This window comes from Hemiscyllium ocellatum, chromosome 45 (assembly GCF_020745735.1).
Source record: "Hemiscyllium ocellatum isolate sHemOce1 chromosome 45, sHemOce1.pat.X.cur, whole genome shotgun sequence".
Lineage (NCBI taxonomy): Eukaryota > Metazoa > Chordata > Chondrichthyes > Orectolobiformes > Hemiscylliidae > Hemiscyllium > Hemiscyllium ocellatum.
The window spans coordinates 21,755,007-21,774,393 of NC_083445.1; the positions used below are offsets into that span (position 1 = coordinate 21,755,007).

At 44.1% G+C, this 19,387-nt stretch overlaps 2 protein-coding genes across 3 annotated transcripts in view; one reads left to right on the forward strand and one right to left on the reverse strand.

Annotated features, from left to right (window-relative positions):
* The window catches only part of nxnl1 (nucleoredoxin like 1), a 68,721-nt gene extending 64,457 nt beyond the window's left edge, over positions 1-4,264 (reverse strand). The window contains exon 1 of the mRNA XM_060855001.1: positions 4,243-4,264. The gene's annotated coding sequence lies outside the window, so the exon portion shown is untranslated. The remainder of the gene's footprint in view (positions 1-4,242) is intronic.
* tecrb (trans-2,3-enoyl-CoA reductase b) overlaps positions 1-19,387 on the forward strand; it is a 105,604-nt gene that overhangs the window by 35,611 nt on the left and 50,606 nt on the right. Inside the window, exons 2-3 of one of the 2 annotated variants that reach the window (XM_060855000.1) lie at positions 8,129-8,179; positions 15,670-15,721. In XM_060855000.1, the coding sequence (XP_060710983.1) occupies positions 8,129-8,179; positions 15,670-15,721 (103 nt within the window). Of the gene's footprint in view, positions 1-7,878; positions 8,180-15,669; positions 15,722-19,387 lie in introns of those variants that run through there. The other variant, XM_060854999.1, reaches the window with a different exon arrangement.

Sequence of the window (19,387 nt, forward strand, 5' to 3'; positions counted from 1 at the left end):
CAGGCCCTCTCTAGATGAGAACCTCCACTCAAACAATCTCTACAGAAACCTGAAACTAAACCTCGTATCACTTGTGTGTTTCTGCAAAAAATAATCTTCTTTTTCCTGTGAAAAGCCTTGAAGCTTTGTGTTAAAGATGCCAAATAAAAACAAGTTGTTTGTTTTCAGCAGTGCTAATTGATGAAGGACTCTTACCGCACTGTTGTGGCCATTTCTTACTTGCCTGCACTTTCTCAATCTCCTGTTTCCTATGTTTTGTTCTTAGCTTTTCATCTGTATTCCAAAAGGGCAGGTGAAGTTAACTGTCAACAAATGTTGCTGATGACAGGACTCTGCTTTTTCCTGTTGTGCTGATTGCTGTAAAGGAAATAATTGGCCAGAGTGCCCATATTCTCCCTGGTTAGCTTGTGTCCTCCCTGAGCTTGTTTTTGGGCACCTATTATTAATGTGATAGATGAACTATCCTCCTGGGTGGTTGATTTTCAATTACCATAATGAAATTGCAATGTTCCACTCTACTTGGAATGATTCATGTCATTAAAAATCTGTTGCATTTCCATAAACGGCTTTGGTAACTGCTTCAACCTCTCAGATTATCTGAAACAGAGTTCTTTTCAGTAACTATTGGTCAAATCTCTAATATTATGTAGTCGACTGACCCTCTGGTACTAGTATGCTAGGAGGCAGGGAGCTCTATCTCAGTTAGACCTCCTGTTTTTGATTATACAATACTCCGGTCAGGGCCTCCGTGTACACAAACAACTTATAGGTACTTCCTTTCCAAAAATATTTAACTGTATTGGTTTACGAGAACAGGTATGTTTCTGCTTTCCTTAGACTGACAACTACTTATATTTGCAACTCTGTAAATTGTGCTGTGTTCCAGTGCAGTAGATTTTTCACACTCCTGTTCGATAGCTTAGGGTGGTTGCCCCTCCCCCATGACAAAGAAAATCTGTTTTTGTGGATATTTTGTAGCTGACGAAAATATTCCCAATCGCTGGAACTTGCATAAACCTGTTATTTTAATTTGCACTGTCCTGATCAGCTAAAGTCATATTTTAGGTCTGACTGAGTTCCTCTTCTGATGCTATATCAGAATTACATAGAAAAATAGGCAGGAGTAAGCCTTTCAGTTCTTTGAGCCTGCTCCAGCATTCAGTGAGGTCATTCTGATCATCCAACTTAGTACCCTGTTCCAGCTTTGTCCTTGTACCCTTTGACCCCTTTAGCTCTAAGAGCTACATTGAATTCCTTCTTGAAACATTTAAAGTTTTTTGACCTGAACCACTTTCTGTGGCTGAGAATGCCACAGGCTCGCTACTTTGGGTGAGGAAGTTTCTTCTTGGCACATTCCTAAATGGACTACCTCATATCCTTAGACTGTAACCCCAACTTCTCAACGCCCTGATTACTGTGTGCATCCTGCCTGTGTTTACTCCATCTGGTTCTGTTAGAATTTTATTGGTTCCTGTAAGATTGCTCCTCATTCTTCCAAACTCCGGTGGATATAGTCCCAACTGATCCAGTCACTCCAGCCACCCCAAGAATCTAGTAAACCTTCCTCCATCGCCAGAACATCCATCCTCAGGAGACCAAAGCTACGCACAACACCCAATAACAAGGGGATCGAGTTTAAGAACAGTGAGGTTTTGCTGCAGCTCTACAAAACCCTGGTGAGACCACACTTGGAATATTGTGTCCAGTTCTTGTCGCCTCATTATACAAAAGATGTGAGGCTTTGGGGAGGGTGCAAAGGAGGGTTTACCAGGATGCTGACTGGACTGGAGGGCTTGTCTTAAGAGGAGAGGTTGACTGCGCTCGTACTTTTCTCTCTGGAAAGAAGGAGGAAGAGGGGTGACCTGATCGAGGTATGCAAGGTAATGAGAGGCTTGGATAGAGTATTGACTCTTCCCGAGGGCAGGATTGACTGCCATGAGGGGTCATAGATTTAAGGTGTTAGGAGGAAGGTATAAGAGGAGATGCCAGAGATAGGTTCTTTACGCAATCGTAGGAAGACACCCCTGCTCCTGTACAGTACTCAAATCTTCTCACTCTGAAGTCAATGTACCATTTCTTATCTGATAAACCCAGGTCTTGAGAATGTGTATAGGGTACAAGCAGGCAGGGAAGGTGTTAAGTTCTGAGTTTTGTGAACCAAGGCGTTCAGCTAAGCATGACTCAGATCAGATAAAAACTTGCAGTTAAACATGATTTTTAAAACAAAATGACGCGGGACCACTTTGAAAGGCATCCAAAGAGTGGTTCCACCAGCAGACCACTTAAATGGCAAGTCTGGGTGCATGCCGAAGAGCGCTGTCGGGGTAAATATAAAAAAACGTGCAGTTAACAATGGGGTGCTGGAGGCAAGGGTAGTGGGTTAATAAGGTGGAAAAGCAGTCATAATGTAGAGCCATTTAACAATATTGGGAGCATTTGGTATGCAAGATCAGCTAATAAGGGGAAAAGTATCCATTGTATGAATCCAGTTAACAAGGTTAAGAATATTCATTGTATAACAGGAAAGGGCTTGGTCTCTTCTGTTGATACTCGTTGACTGTAATGGTCACCCAATTAATATGTATGTCGCCTTATCTGGATGCTCCTCCCTGTAAAATGACAATATAGTTCATTGAGAAGCTGCTGATCCAGAGAAGACCGTGAACTCATGTCCCTGTGCACATGGGCAATTGTTCTCTGTCCCTCCAGGGCCCAGAATAAAGATGGCGGAGATAAAACCATACTGAGCGTTTTGCTTCAACTGAGGGGGGAAACGGGATGGCAGTCTCATTGCACCTTCCCCTTTTCTAGTGTAGCCATTTCAAGCAATAATCTACCTTTCTGCTTTTGCTACCAAAGTGGATAACGTCTTATTTATTTGCATTTTACTTCATCTGCCATGCATTTGCCCACTCAGTCAACTTGTCTAAATCACTCTGAAGCATCTGAGCATCTTCCTCATAGTTCATCTTCTCACCCAACTTAGTGTTGTCTGCAAACTTAGACATCTTACTCAAAACAAAAAAAAATTTCAAACTTCATTTTGTTCTCCTTCAACCACCTGGTACTTTCAGAATAGTGGAGTCCACATGTGGTGAAGTAATTGACTGCCCGCCAGCAAGAATACTACATGCAGCAATATTACAGTACACAGCAATCATTACTGGACATAGCAATATTACTGTACAGCAAACGTGCACATGACTCAATAGAAGTTTCAGGGATGCAGAGCTTTGGGAATGAAAGATCTTAAGTTACTTGTTGATCCTGAATGTGTTGGTTTCCAAATGATGCTTCAGATTATTCCCATTTTGTGGAACACTGTTAGTTACTTGACTGCTACTCATGATGTGGAGGCGCTGGTGATGGACTGGGGTGAACAAAGTCACACAACACCATATTGTAGTCCAACAGATTTCTTTGAAATCACAAGCTTTCGGAATGCTGCTCCTTTGTCACCATGCTTGTGATTTTGAATAAATCTGTTGGACTATATATAATTCATGAAACAGCTATGTGATTTGAAAACAGTCATGGTACTTATGTTGTTCACTCTAAGGAGCACTCAGCAGTTAAGTGTGAGAACATTTGAATACAGCTGCCCAATGTCTTTCCCCAACTGAGACCGCCTGGGTTTAAATGACTGGAAATGTTTTTGACTGCCTACAATTTGATAAAATACCAGGTTGTACTATTTAAGTCCTCCAACTGTTTGTTGAGTGCCTTTGACTGCCTTGATGTAGGAAGTAAACTGAGGGGTGGCAAAGCAAAAATAGTCCAGTGGCAGCCGCTCAAACCCAGCAGTGTCTGTTCGAGAAAGTTGCTATGGAACACTAGTGGCAGCTCCTTAAAGCCAAGATTGTTCTTCCTCCTCTCTCAGCCTCATACTACCTCCTCCTCAAGTTCCATATACATCACCAGTTAGTTTAAGTCTAACCACGTGTTAGGAGTTTTGTGTCCTGACTCACTCTTGAAAACTCTGTTACGTCTGTCTCAAAAGATTTTCGTTCTTGAAGAGTCCATTTTATTTATTTTTAGCTTGCTCCTGTCTCCAGCTCCGAGCCAAAGCATTGAAAGGTAGTGGCGCTGAAAGAACTGAACTTTCAGAATTTTACTTCTGGGATCCCATTTACACTCTATTCTATCTCCTGAAACTTCTTTCTCTCAAGCTGCCTCCTGCAACATTTTAAAATAATAGCATGATCTGTTCTAGTTGATAAACTAAAGCATCGGGTAGCTTACTGTTTGTGAATGATTATGGAGACAGGGTTCCCGATAAAAATCCATTTCAGCTGCACGCTTTGGTCTTCCCGAGAAGTGCTGGTGTGTGATGATCTGTTTGTTCTCCTGTGTGCTGCCCACTGTATTTGTCCTGCCTGTGGCTTCTATTAATATGACTGACACAAGCTGAGCTCTGTACTCCGTTTTAACAGCTGCACATAAGGTGCTGCCATAAACGCATTAACACACCACTCTGCTTGCTTTCACAGGCTTGTGATTGCAAAGCTCTCCAGAGGCCTGCCTGCAGTGAAACATGCTCATCAGCCATATCGGGACATGAAATGAGAATCTCTTCCCAGAGAGCAGTTGGTTTGTTTTGTCACATAGGATTTTTAAAACTGTACTTGTTCTAAGAGTACTACATTGCTGACACTGACAAACCTCAGTTTGTGAGTCAGGATATGAGGCAACACAGTCAAGAATAGCCAATCTTCAAATCTCCAGACCACAAAATTCCAAGTGGGCAATCCAACGAGGTAGAGATATCACAATACTGCCGGGCCTTGAGTATATTCAAGCTGTACTGTCAGGCTGTTCATTCCGTTCTTCTCAAACTTGCGCACACAGACAGACAGACACACACACTCTCTCACTCACGTGCACATGCATAGACCGACAGACATGAGTCAAAGTGTGGTGCTGGAAAAGCACAGCAAGTCAGGCAGCATCCAAGGAGAGTCGATGTTTTGGGCATAAGCTCTTCATCTGGAATGTGGTGTGTGGGGAGAGGGGGTGAGAGATAAATAGGAGGCTGGGACTGGGGGAGAAGGTAGCTTGAAAGGCAATAGGTAGATGCAGGTGGGGAGTGATGGTGATAGGACAGACCAGAGTGTGGAGCGGCCAGGTGGGACAGTTCAAGAGGGTGATGCTGAGTTGGAAGTTTGGATCTGGGATGAGATGTGGGAAGGGGAGATGAGGAAACTGGTGAAATCAACATTGATCCTGTGTGGTTGGAGGGTTCCAAGATGGAAGATGAGGAGTTCTTCCTCCAGGTGTTGGGTGGCTAGGATTTGGCAGTGGAGGAGGCCAAGGACTTGCATGCCCTTGGCGGAGTGGGAGGGAGTAGTTGAAGTGGTCGGCTACAGGGCAGTGGGTTTTTGGTGTAGGTGTGCCAGAGATGCTCCCTGAAACCTTCCGTGAGTTGGCATCCTGTCTCCCCAATGTAGAGGAGACCACATTGAGAGCAACGGACACAGTAGATGAGGTGTTTAGACATACAGGAAAATCTCTGCTGGGTGAGGAAGGATCCTTTGGGGCCTTGGATGGAGGTGAAGGGGGAGGTGTGGATGCAGGCTTTACACCTCTAGTTGCAGCAAGGGAATGGAGGATGAGTTGGTGGGAGTCATAGACCTAACGAGGGAATGGTCTCTATGGAATGCTGATTGGAGTGGGTAGGGAAAAATATCTGTCATGGTGGGGTCTGTTGGTGGCAGAAATGGCAGAGGGTGATATGTTGTATCTGGAGATTGGTGGGGTGGAAGGTGAGGAAGGGGGGGTTCTATCCTTGTCGCAGTTGGAGGGGTAGGGTTCAAGGGTGGAGGTGCAGAATTGGATGAGATGCACTGGAGGACATTGTTGACCATGTGGAGGAGAAATTTCGGTCCTTGAAGTAGGAGGCCAGCTGGGATGTTCTGGAATGGAATTGCTTCTGACGTGAAGGAATTGGGAATAATGGATAGTGTTTTTACGGAGGGGTGGGAGGAGAGGAGGAGGTATTGTCCATGTAGCTGTGGGAGTCCGTCGGTTTGAAGTAGATGTCCATGTTGAGTCGGTCACTGGAAATGGAGGCAGAGAGGTGCAGGAAGAGGAGGGAGGTGTCCAAGATGGACCAGGTGGACTTGAGGTCAGGGTGGAAGATGTTCATGAAGTTGATGAACTCTTCAACCTCCTCATCGGAGCATGAGGTGGTGATGATACAGTCATCAATGTAGCAGAGGAAAAAATGGGGAATACTGTCCGTGTAACTACGGAAGATGGACTGTTCCACATATCCGAGGTCATGTGGATGCCCGTGGCTACCCCTTTGGTCTGAAGGAGGTAAGAGGATTTGAAGGAAAAGTTGTTGAGGGTGAGGACCAGTTCAGCCAATTGAAAGAGTGTGTCGGTGGAGGGGTACTGGTTGGGTCAGCCAGAGAGGAAGAAATAGACACGCACAGACAGACAGACACATTCTCACCCTCACCTGCACAGACAGACATTCTCTCGCTCTCTCGCTCACATCTGTTTCCTCCCCATGTCCCAGCCTCTTGTGCTTACCCAGTTTTAATTACTGCATCATTGATAGCTGTGCCTTCGGCTGCCAAGGCCCCTGAGCTCCAGAATTCCCTTCTCCCGCTTACTCCATGTTTTAAAACCTACCTCTTCCATCAGCCTTTGGGATTGGCTCAGTATCAGATTTTTGTTTGATAACACCATTGTAAAGCACCTTGGGATGTTTTATTCTGTTGTTGCTTGTTATTCTGTCTGAGTGTGATATATGGGAAGCTGCAATGGTCACAGAGATGACCGTGCAATCAGGGGATGGAAAGGCCACAGTTATGGAATCTGATTACTTTTGGGTGGGGGGGAGAGTGTATTTGAATGAAGCGTGTGACTGTTCCCATTCCGCAGTGAATTTGGATTCTGAATTTTAAAGAAACTGTATCTGTCAAGTTGTGCAGCTCAGCTCATGATCTGATTTTGTGTAATTTTTCCTTTAGTTTGATTCTGCCCAACACAGATTCTGTTTATTCCCTCATCATCCTTCCATGGCCATTAGAGTGAAAGGGTTCTTCACATGTGAACCTTGACATTTATGATCCTTGACTTCTTGAGTGTCAGCTGGCATCCAGACAGCAGGAGGTATCTCCAACACGTACGAAATAACTGGGCAGCAAAAGCTGGCTGCTCCATTAAACCTTTCCCAGATCGCAGTTGCTGATTCATTTTAACCAAATACCCCTGTTTCCCACTCTGCGTTCACTAGGCTGAAAACCCCAGGGAAGATTTAAAAAAAAAACTTTCCCTGATTCTCTTGGTCGAAAGAAACATGCCAGGGCATCATGTGAAGCAAACATCCATTGGTAAAGACATTTTTGCCCTGATGGGTTAAGTAGAATGAACATGGGCCAGTGAAGTGGCAGAATGTGCAGTATGAACACCAGTATAAGTTGGTTGGCAGAAAGGCCTGGTTGCCCAAATTTTGCCTTGCAGACTGGTGGGTGCTTGTGATTTTGGACGTTCTGCTGACCCATGTCAGTATCACATCGCAGTGAATATACCTGTATATGTACCAGTACCTGGCTGCTCTGCTGAGAGCTGAACTCTCCTGTTACAGTCTCTCCCCTTCTGGGACAGAGCAGGGATTCTTACTCCTGACCATGTGCTGTCTCCCAGGTGCCCTGAACACTTGCAGTACCAGTTGGTTTGATTCCCAAATAAAATCCGACAAGTGCATTTCTCCAATTGACTCAACCGTTGAAGTCCCAGATGTTCTGCTGCTGTTTAATTGGATTATATTTAGTTGGGATGTCAGGAGCTCACATTCCAGAGCTATTGGGTTACCTCCCTTCGGGCAGTCTCCTTTTTAGAGCTGTTCCGTCTAGAAGCTGCAGATGACTGGGTTTATTCGTGGCTCACTGTACCTCGGGCAGCAGGACTTCACTTTTTTTTTGTGGTTCTTACACTATTTTAAATAGAGAGCCTCCTCCGTTTGGAAAGAGAGGGGGAACGGTTAAACTTTGGAATAACAATGAATACGAGTGTGATGCTGCCAGAGCCAAACTTGCTGTTGGCTAACGGGTTGATTCTGCCCAGCCGTCCCATCAAATCGCAGAAGAAATCTAAAAAAGCTTGTGTTTTCTTTGAGGTGGAGATCTTGGACGCAAGGACTAAACAGAAGCTCACCTTTCTGGACAAGGTAAGCCTCCATTGCATATATGCTATGGCAGCAAAATACATATCAAAACATTAACTATTAGGACTGTATGTTTATTTGGCATATCCCTTGGTTTGTTGAAAACAATCTAGGTGCAGTTGTAGAAAATTTGTGCTCAAGCCCACAGTTATCTTTTTGATTAATCATCTCCAGTTAACATCATTGACAGATTTCATATATTCACAGATTTCTGGTGCTATCTCCATTTCAAAGGGTGATTTAGGGAGGCTATCTGTTCTGTCAGGATGAATCAGGAGAAACTGTGCCTATTAGTGGGAGGGTCAGTAACTGTGTGTATGTGTGTCCATAATCTTACCAGACAATCGAGCTGCTCTCTTGTTAGAGAGAGACGACAGGTGATGGTTTAACTTGAGGGTGACCATACTTCAGGCAAGGGGAAAGGGAAGTCCTTTATTGGTAACCTCAGCTGGTCTGTCCAGCCAACTGAGCCAAACTCACTCCTAAGATGAGGAGCTAGTAACCAGAGGTGAAATATGAAAGCCATTTTATACGGTAGGTATTCTGGTTTAGCGTGGCCTTGAAGTTGGTGGTGGGGGTAGGGGATGTCCGTGGTGTGTGAGTGGAAACCGATTTAGTAGGAACTCAAAAGAAAATTGGACACAAGCTTGAATCGAGAAACACTCAAGCTCATTCAGGGAAAGAACAGAGCAGCTGGGACTCTGCATTCTTCCACCAAGGAGTTAGTATGCATGTGGTGTGCAGAATGGTTCCTTTGTATACAATATTACCCAGGGATGGGATCTAGATTTGTATTTATCTCCTTTTTTTGACTTTGTATTCCACCTACAACACAACTATTTTCCACTCAGTTTGGTGTTTAAAAGCTTCCACTTTTCACAGTGTGTGGAGGTGAGAGTTGTTTATGGCAAGTTGTGTCCGAGCCAGGAGCCTTGGTGAAGGTGCAACCGGTCTCTTTGCCTTGTGGACATCTCCAGTTATTCACAGGGTTTCAATGTCATACCCATGTGCAAGGATATCAGAGGTCACTGGTGGGGGGAACATGACCGGATGAGCCAAAGCAGGCGTCAGCTGTCTGTGATGCTCCCTGGAGGCTGTTCCTATACTCGCTCACCTTGCCAAGTGGGCATCTGTCATCGCTTCTGATAGCTAATGACCTTGGCCTTCAGTGCCCATTGTAGAGGGCATCAGCTTCAGTCTGTTCTTGATGTTGCATCTGGATAGGAGACCGTATAGGAGCAACTGGTAGAAGCATATGTGTGTGTGAAGATGGAAGTTGCTACCAGACTAGGCTTGATGCAGCAAGATCTATGAGGGTGAATTGTAGGAAATAAAAGTATCCCAGTTCTGAACAATTTCTTCTCGTTTCAACAGGGTTGCAGCTGGTCAGTAGTGTAAGTTCGAAGTTTTCAATCCATCTGACTTTATCCTTGTAGGCATTTTCTAAGTGATGGAGGCACCCCAGAGGCAGTCATTGCTGTGTGATCTACATATGCTTTAGAAGAGAGTCAGTTAAACAGTCCTAATTCTGCTGGATTGTTGTCTCCACCCAGAGTTAAGAGAGTTTCCTCCTAGCTTTGATATGATTGAAGTAGAATACTCCTTGGATCAGAGGATACATATCCATTGATAGGCTTAGAGGCACCAGCTCTCTTTTTGACTTGGCAACCATTTACGTTGTTTTTAACTGTGCCAGTCTTCATTCAATCTGTACGGCAGCTACTTTAGGACCAGTTGGTTTAGCTGTTCCTCAAGAGATCTAACAGTTTTTCTTAAGCTTTGTCCCACCCCAGCACTCAGAGCCATAGAGATATACAACATAGAAAAAGACCCTTCGGTCCAACTTGTCCATGCCAACCAGAAATCCTAAATAGAACTAGTCCCGTTTACCAGCATTTAGCCCATAATCTTTAAACATGTCCTTTTCATGTACCTACCAAATGCCTTTTAAATATTATAATTCTACTCATCTCCACCACTTCTTCTTTCAGCTCATTCCATATACATACCACTGTTGGTGTGAAAAAACTTACTTTTCCAGTCCCTCTCCCCTTAACCTATGCCCCCTAGTTTTGGACTTCCCCATTCCAAGGCAGAAAAATGTTCTTGGCTATTCACCCGATCCATATCCCTGATGATTTTATAAATTTCTGTTAGATCGTCCCTCAGTTTCTGATGCTCCAGGGACAAAAGGCCCAACCTATTCAGCCTCTCCCTAGTGCTCAAATCCTCCAAAACTAACAAAATGCTTGTAAATCTTGTCTGCACCATTAACAGCATCTTTCTTTTGGTAGGGAGACCAGAATTGCACACAGTACTCTAAAAGTGGTCCCACCAACATCATGTGCAACCACAACATGACATCCCAACTCCTATATTCAATGCACTGACCAATGAAAGCAAGTGTGCCAATGCCTCCTTCACTATCCTGTCTACCTGCGACTGCACTTTCAAGGAACTATGCACCTGCACCTCAGGTCTCTTCATTTGGCAACAGTCTCCAGGGCCCTACCATTAACTATATAATTTGCTAAAAATATTTTAAAAATGTGTTCAGGTGTGTGGATGAGGAAAATTCAGTTGATGTAGCTTATATGGATTTTTGCAAAGATTTTGACAAAAACCCGTATGGGTGACTGAGAAGGTTAAAGTGCAGGAAATTGAGGGAAACTTAGCGAGATGGATCAGAAACTGACTTAGTAATAGGACAAACACAGTAGATCAAGCAGCATCTAAGGAGCAGGAGAATCAATGTTTCAGGTATAAGCCTTTAATCAGGAATGAGCTCAGCATCTGCAGTCCTCTCTTTCCCCTTAGTAGTAAGACACAAAGGATCGTGATAGAAGGCTGTTTGGGCAACTGAAGTCTAATGTCCAGTAATGTATTGCAAGGATCAGTACTGGGACTCTTATTGTTTGTTATATATATAAATGATAAAGATGAAAATGTGGGGGGAATGTTAAGCAAATTTTCAGTCAACACCAAGATTGGTAGAGTAGTTAATACTGAAGAAGATGGTTGTAGGTTACAGGAAGCTATAGTTGGGTTGGTCAGATGGTATTTAACCCTGATAGTACAGCATCATCCACTTTGGAAGATGAAACAAGATGAGGGAGAATTTAGTGAATGGTAGAAAACTGGGTGGCTGATAGGAACAGATTAATCTCGAAGAGATTATTCACAGAACCCTGAAATCGCAGCACACGTGAATACAAAGACATGTGGGTCAATTGCTTTCAGCAGATGTGGCAGAGTATAAGAGCAAGGGTTGTACAGAGTGTTGGTCACACCATAGCTGTTCCCCTTGATTAAGGGGTTAATCACAAGAAGGCATAGTTTTAGGGTAAAGAGGAGATTCTGAGGGGATTTGAGAGGGGAGAAATGTATTCAATCAGCAGGTGGTAGGAATCTGGAATGTACTGACTGGGAAGGCAGTAGAGGCCAGAAACCTTACGACTTTTAAAAGATATTTGGATGACATTCAAGGATATGGGACAAGTGCAGGAAATTGGGATTAGCACACTTTGTGGTGGTTATTGTTGGTGCATACTCGATGACTGAAGGGCCTTTTCTATACTGTATGAATCTATGATCAGGTCCTGGGGATTTATCCACCTTTGTGCATTTTAAGATGTCTAGCACCTCCTGTTCTATAATAGGGACACTTTTCAAGATATCATTATTTATTTCCCCAAGTTCTCGAGCTTCTACGTCCTCCTCCACAGTAAATGCTGATGTGAAATACTGGTTTAGTATCACCCCATCCCCTGTGCTTCCAAACATAGATGGTCTTGTTGATATTTAAGGGATCCAATTCTCTCCCAAGTTACTCTTTTTCCTCTTAATGTTTTTGTAGAATCTCTTTGGATTTTTCTTAAAACACAGCAGCCAAAGGTGAGTTGGGTTGTGTTCTTTGCTCTGAAACACTAAGTACTCTCAGTACTTGAGCACTTTTCCCAAATTGGAGCAGGTATTCAATGAAGGAGAATATGCTCTACCCCTTAGTTACTACATTTGACACCGATCAGATACTCCTCAGTACTTCACCTGAATGAAAGTCCTTTTTAAAGCAGTTATTTATTTGTTTTTGTGGAATGTGGGCATTGCTGGTCTGACCTGAAGGTGGTGATGAGCTGCTGTGGGTTGACTCAGTGAAGGAATTGCAATATATTTCCAAGTTGGGATGGTGAGTGGCTTAGAGGGGAGTTTGCAGGTGGTGGTGTTCCCATATATCTGCTGCCCTGGATGTCTGCTTTATCCTGGATGGTGTCAAACTACTTGAGTTTTGGGACTACATTCATCCAGGCAAGTGGGGAGTCTTCTATCACGCTCCTGACTTGTGCCTTGTAGATGGTGTACAGGCTTTCAGGAGTCAGGATGTGAGTTAATGTTCAGGGATGTGTAGGTTAGGTACATTAGCCATGGGAACGATGCAGGGTTCTCGGGAAAGGATCTGGGTGGGATTCTCTTCGGAGGGTCGGTGTACGCTTGTTGGGCTGGATAGCATGTTTCCACGCTGACCTGCGTTTGTAGTCACTGTGGTGACTCCAGTTAAGTTTCTGATCAATGATAACTCCCAGAATATTGATAGTACGAGATTTCAGTGATGGTAACATCATTGAATGTCAAGGGGAGGTGGCGGGAGATGGGTGATTAGATTATCTCTTGTTGGTGATAGTCATAGCCTGGCATTTGTGTGGGTGGCATAATGGCACAGTAGTTAGCACTGTTGCCTCACAGCGTCAGAGACTTGGGTTCAATTCCCACCTCAGGCTACTATCTGTGTAGAGTTTGCACATTCTCTCCATGTCTGCGTGGGTTTCCTCTGGGTGTTCCGGTTTCCAACCACAGTCCAAAAATGTGCAGGTTAGGTGAATTGGCCATGCTAAATTGCCCGTAGTGTTAGGTGAAAGGGCAAATGTATGGGAATGGGTCTGGGTGAGTTGCTGTTCGGAGGGTCAGTGTGGATTTGTTGGGCCGAAGGGCTGTTTCCACACTAAGTAATCTAATCTAATCTAAGTAAATGTTACTTGCCACTTGTTAGTCCAAGTTTGGATATTGTCCAGATCTTGTTGCATTTGGACACAGACTGCTTCAGTGTCTGAGTCGTCATGAATGGTGCTGAACATTGTACAATCATTGAACAATCCTACTTTTGACCTTATGGAGGGGAAGGTCATTGATGAAGCAGCTGAAGAGAGTTGAGCCTAGAACACTAGGCCCAACCAGGATTCCTGAAGAAGGGCTCATGCCCGAAACACCGATTCCCCTGCTCCTTGGATGCTGCCTGACCTGCTGCGCTTTTCCAGCAACACATTTTCATCCTAGGACAGTATCCTAAGGAACTGCAGTGATGGAGCTGAGATGACTGACCTCCAACATCATCTTCCCATGTGTTAGGTATGCGAGTTTGCCCTCTGATACCCGCTGATTTCAGTTTTGCTAGGGCTCCTTGATGCTTCATTTGATCAAATGCAGCCTTGATGTCAAGGGCTGTCACTCTTGCCTCACCTCTGGAATTCAGCTCTTTTGTCCGTGTTTGAACCAAGGCTGTAATGAGGTCAGGAGCTGAGTGTCCCAGACAGAACCTATCATTGAGCAGGTTGTTGCTGAGCAGGTGCTGTTGATGGCACTGTTGTTGACACCTGCCATCATTTTACTGATGATCGAGAGTAGTCTGATGGGGCAGTAACTGGCCAAGTTGAGTTTGTCCTGCTTTTTATGTACGTGACATACTTGGGCAATTATTCACATTGTCAGGTAGATACCAGTGTTGTAACTAGACCAGAATGGCTTGGCTAGGGGAGTGGCAAGTTCTGGAGTGCAAGTCTTCAGTACTATTGCTAGAATGTTGTCAGGACCCATAGTCTTTGCAGTATCCAGTGCCTCCAATCGTTTCTTGATAACACATGGAGTGAGTCGAATTGGCTGAAGATTGCTATCTGTAATGCTGGGGACCACTGGAAGAGACCAAAATGGATCATCCAGTCAGCACTTCTGGCTGAAGATTACTACGAAAACTTCAGCCTTATCTTTTGCACTGATGTGCTGGGCTCTTCCATCGTTGAGGATGGGAGCCTTCGCCTCCAGTGAGTTGTTTAATCATCCAACACCATTCATGACTGGATGTGGCAGTACCGCAGAGCTTAGACCTAATGCATTGGTTGTGGAATCACTTAGCTGTGTCAATCACTTGCTGCTTATGCTGTTTGGCATGCAAGTAGTCCTGCTTGGTGGTTTTACCAGCTTGACAACACATCTTCAGGTATACCTGGTGCTGCTCCTGGCATGCTCTCCTGCACTTTCCATTGAACCAGAGTTGATCCCCTGGCTTCATGGTAAAAGTTGAGTGGGGGATGTGCTGAGCCATGAGGTTACAGATTGTGCTGGTGTATAATTCTGCTGCTGTTGATGGCCCAAGGCACCTCATGGATGTCCAGTCTTGAGTTGCTAGATCTGTTCAAATTTAGCATGGTGGTAGTGCCACCCAACATGATGGAGGTTATTCTCACCGTGAAGGCAGGTCTTCACCTCCACAAGGACTGTGAGATGGTTGCTCTTACTGATATTGTCATACTGTTGTAATGTGGGTGCATGCCAGTTAGTTTGTCCATTAGCAAACTAGCACCAACATCAATGCAGCGATGGTGAAATGACCCATTGGGGGTGTTGTTTGAGGGATAAATGTTGGCCTGGTTAATTGTCAATATTCCAAACTGTGTGTATGCGTGTGTGTGTGTGTATGTATTCTCTTTGCCAAGATGCTGGTCTGATTTCATGGGTTCAGCATTCATTTGGCGTTGGTTGCTGTGCACGTGCTCAGTGCTTGGGAGGAGATACTGGCAGAAGCAGAGTTTGTTTTGCACCTCTCTCCTTACAAGTATGTTCCTGCATCTGTGCCAGCCTCTAAAGTGAACTCCCTTGATCCATGATTCATACTGATATGAAGATTGATGGTTGAAGACTTGATCTTGTTGTATCAAGTAATTCATTCTAACATAGCTCCTATCTTTTTGGGTTCTGGTCCACACTTCCAGCTCTCACAGCCAGAGCTGGATTGGGTTCATACCCCTGAGCACCAATGCTGCCTGCGTTGTTGATCATTGTGTTAGTGAATGTCATATTTGGAAGTGGGGTTTGAGGCCTTACCTGTACTGCGTTAACTGATCTCTGACATGTAGAGACATAGGGGTGAATGTTGGCTGTGTATATCGACTCTAGGAGTCTTGGAGATTTCATGAGGTTGAAAAAGCTTTCTGGTCAAGACTGTCACCTGCTGGAAAGTGCTGATTTTTGAGAAATACAGGGGCAGGTGTGATATTTCCCATGGTCAAATAACTGACATTCAAAAGTCTGATCTGAAGCACCTGACCTAATTTCGTTCAACAAGTACATCACAGACTCTGAAGTGCGTCTGTTAGTGTGGAAGCCAAGTTTAATTGTGGATTTTTTGTTTTGCCCTAACTCTGGGCTGTCTATCTTTATAAAAACAGGTGGAGCCAAATGCGACAATTGGAGAGATCAAGGTTATGTTCCACAAGAACCGTAAGTATGCAGCCAAACTGGTAATGATGAGGCTATCCAAAGTCTTGGAGAAATTATTTCTGCTTTTGTTTTGGTCTGTGCCATTAGACACTGTTTCTTCACTTATTTGGATTGATTTATTATTGTCACATGTACCTAGGTACAGGGAAGTGTTTTTGTTTTCCATGCAGTGCAGGCAGATCATACCGTATAAAGATCCTAGGGTGATAGAACAGAGTGAGGAATATAAAGCTGTAGCTGCAAAGCAGGTGCACAATGAGCAAGAACAACATTAGGTCTGAAATTTGGGAGGTCCATTCAGAAATCTGGTAATAGCACGGGAAGAAGCTGTCCTTGAACATGTTGGTACATGTGTTTAAGCCTTTGTATCTTCTGTATGATGGAATAATTTGGAAGAGATTATAAGCAGGGTGGGGAGGGGTCTTTGTTGTTGGCTATCTTTCTGTGACAACACAGTGGCTGTTAATAGATGGAAGGTTGGCTTGTCCGGTGGACTGGACTGTTCATTTGCGGTATAGTTCTTTAAGTAATGAGCACGGGCGGCATGGTGGCTCAGTGGTTAGCACTGCAGACTCACAGCACCAGGGTTCATTTCCAGCCTTGGGCAGACTCTCTGTGTGGAGTTTGCACATTCTCCCCGTGTCTGCGTGGGTTTCCTCTCGGTGCTGTGGTTTGCTCCCACAGCCACAGCAGGTTGGATGAATTGTCCGTAGTGTTAGGTGCATTAGTCAGAGGGAAATGGGACGAGATGGATTACTCTTTGGAGGGTTGGTGTGGACTTGTTGGGCCGAAGGGCCTGTTTCCACACTGTAGGGAATCTAATCTAATACTGGTTAAAGCGCAGCAGGTCAGGCAGCATCCAAGGAACAGGAAATTTGACGTTTCGGGCAAAAGCCCTTCATCAGGATGAAGGGCTTTTGCCCAAAACATCGAATTTCCTGTTCCTTGGATGCTGCCTGACCTGCTGCGCTTTAACCAGCAACACATTTTCAGCTCTGATCTCCAGCATCTGCAGACCTCCCTTTTTAATCTAATCTAATGTCCAGGACAACGCTTGGGTGACCATTTGATGGATGCTATTAGATAGTGATTGCAATTTTTATAAATCCTTTCATGAGATGTGGGTGTCACTGGCGAGGTCAGAATTTGTTGCCTATCTCTAATTGACTCTTAAATTGAATGGATCAGTGGTGCTGGAAGAGCACAGCAGTTCAGGCAGCATCCAAGGAGCAGCGAAATCGACGTTTCGGGCAAAAGCCCTTCAGGAATAAAGGCAGAGAGCCTGAAGCGTGGTGAGATAAGCTAGAGGAGGGTGGGGTTGGGGCGAAAGTAGCATAGAGTACAATAGGTGAGTGGGGGAGGGGTGAAGGTGATAGGTCAGGGAGGAGAGGGTGGAGTGGATAGGTGGAGAAGGAGATAGGCAGGTAGGACAAGTCATGGGGACAGTGCTGAGCTGGAAGTTTGGAACTAGGGTGAGGTGGATGAAGGGGAAATGAGGAAGCTGTTGAAATCCACATTGATGCCCTGGCATTGAAGTGTTCCGAGGCAGAAGATGAGGCGTTCTTCCTCCAGGCATCTGGGGGTGAGGGAGCAGCGGTGAAGGAGGCCCAGGACCTCCATGAGGGCGGTGGAGGAAAAATTGAATGACTTGCTAGGGCCATTTCCGAGGCTGATTAAGAGCCAATCATGTTTGAATGGAGTCTGGAGTCATTAGTCAGCCAGACCAAGTAAGGACAGCAGTTTTCCTTCCATAAAGGATATTAGTGAACCAGATTGTTTTTTAAAAAAAAACAATTGATGATCGCTCACTGTCAGTATTACTGAGACTAGATTTTTTTTATTCCAAAATTTATTCATTCACTTTGCTTTGATGGGGTTTGAACCGTAGTTAAGCCAAGCATTAATCCAGACTTACATATTACTACTGAAGGGCCAATACCACCATACGACATCTCTAATTCTGGTCAATCCTTTGGGGTGGGTTAAGTGTAGCCATTTGTATGAATGAGCACACTTTTTCTGCTTTTACTGGGGGACAGTTGAGAGTTAGAATCTTGGCAAACCCTCCCATTCCAAAGGGGTGAATGGTCCAGGCCAACTGGAATGGCTTACTGTCTCAGAACAGCAATTTATCAAGATATTACTGGACACAGAAGGTTTGACTTAAAAAGAAAGGCTGGGACATTTTTCACTGGAACATAGGAGGTTGAGGAGTGACCATTATAGAGGTTTATAAAATCATAAGGGGTATAGATAAGATTAATGGCAGGATGGGGGATTTCAAAACAAAGGGGCCCATTTTAAGGTGATAGGAGAGAGATTTTTTAAAAAGACACGGGGACAAATTTTTCTCACACAGGTGGTTCGCGCATGGAATGAACTTCCAGCGGAAGTACTGGATGTGGGCACAATTGCAACATTTAAAAGACATTTGGATAAGTACCTGAATAGGAAAGATGTTGGAGGGATATGGGCCAGGAGCAGGCAGTTGGGACCAGTTTAGTTTATGTTTGGCTTGGACTGGAGGGTCTGGGATGACTTAAGCATGAAACTTAGGTGCCACCGGGCAGAAAATATTTTCCAGCTAAGTTTGTGATAGAGGCATCCCTCATCCTTCAGTATGAACCAGAACTCCTCTTTGAAATTCTCTTGAGGGACTTTCTATTTTTGGGAGCTACTTATTCATTCTCACTAACCATTTATTAGCCAATGTAGTCCAAGCTTTGACACTTGCATTGACATATAGGGTATTTGAGCTCTCATAATTCAAAGAATTCATCAAGATCCGCAACAATAATCACTCTCCATTTAATCCACAGTGTAAGAAAATTAATTTCCTTTGTACCATAGTATTTACATTGGTATAAGACAGCATAAGTTAACAATAGAAGTATATTTCAAAATGACTGACTTACTTCTACATTTTTAAAAAAAGCCATCACCCCAAGCACACCTTCTGTTGACTGGTGAGGTCACAGCTAATATATTTCTGTCGCATATGCAGAAAACTCAAATATTTCAACCAGGCAGATACTACTAGTTTAAGTAAATAGTAACTCTCCTTTACGTGGGAGGCGATGCTCTAGTGGTATCATCACTATTAGTCAAGAGACCCAGGTAATGTTCTGGGGACCCAGGTTTAAATTCTACCCTGACAAAAATCAATAAATAAATTTGGATTATAAAGCTAGTCTCAGTAATGTTCATGAATTTGAATTCAGTAAAAATCTGGAATTAAGAGTCTAATGATGTCCATGAATCCGTTGATTGTCAGAAACACCCATCTGGTTCACTAATGTCCTTTAGGAAAGAAAACTGCCATCCTTACCTGGTTTGGCCTACATGTGACTCCAGTGTGGTTGACACTTAACTGACCCCTGCAAAATTAGGGTTGGGCAGTAAATGGAAACTAGTGATACCCACATTCCTGAGAATCAATTTTTAAAAATTAAATTTAAATATAACCATTAACACACAGTTCGATATATAGGATCCTCGACATCCTTCCCCAAGTGTACTAGCTCCGAACTTCCTTTAAAGTAATGATTCTACATTAGTTTGAAAGGAGTTCATTCCCTAATAGAATTATACAGTACGGAAGAGGCCCTTCAGTCCATCAAGTCTGCAATGACAAAAACTACGGCTCAGTGGTTAGCACTACTGCCT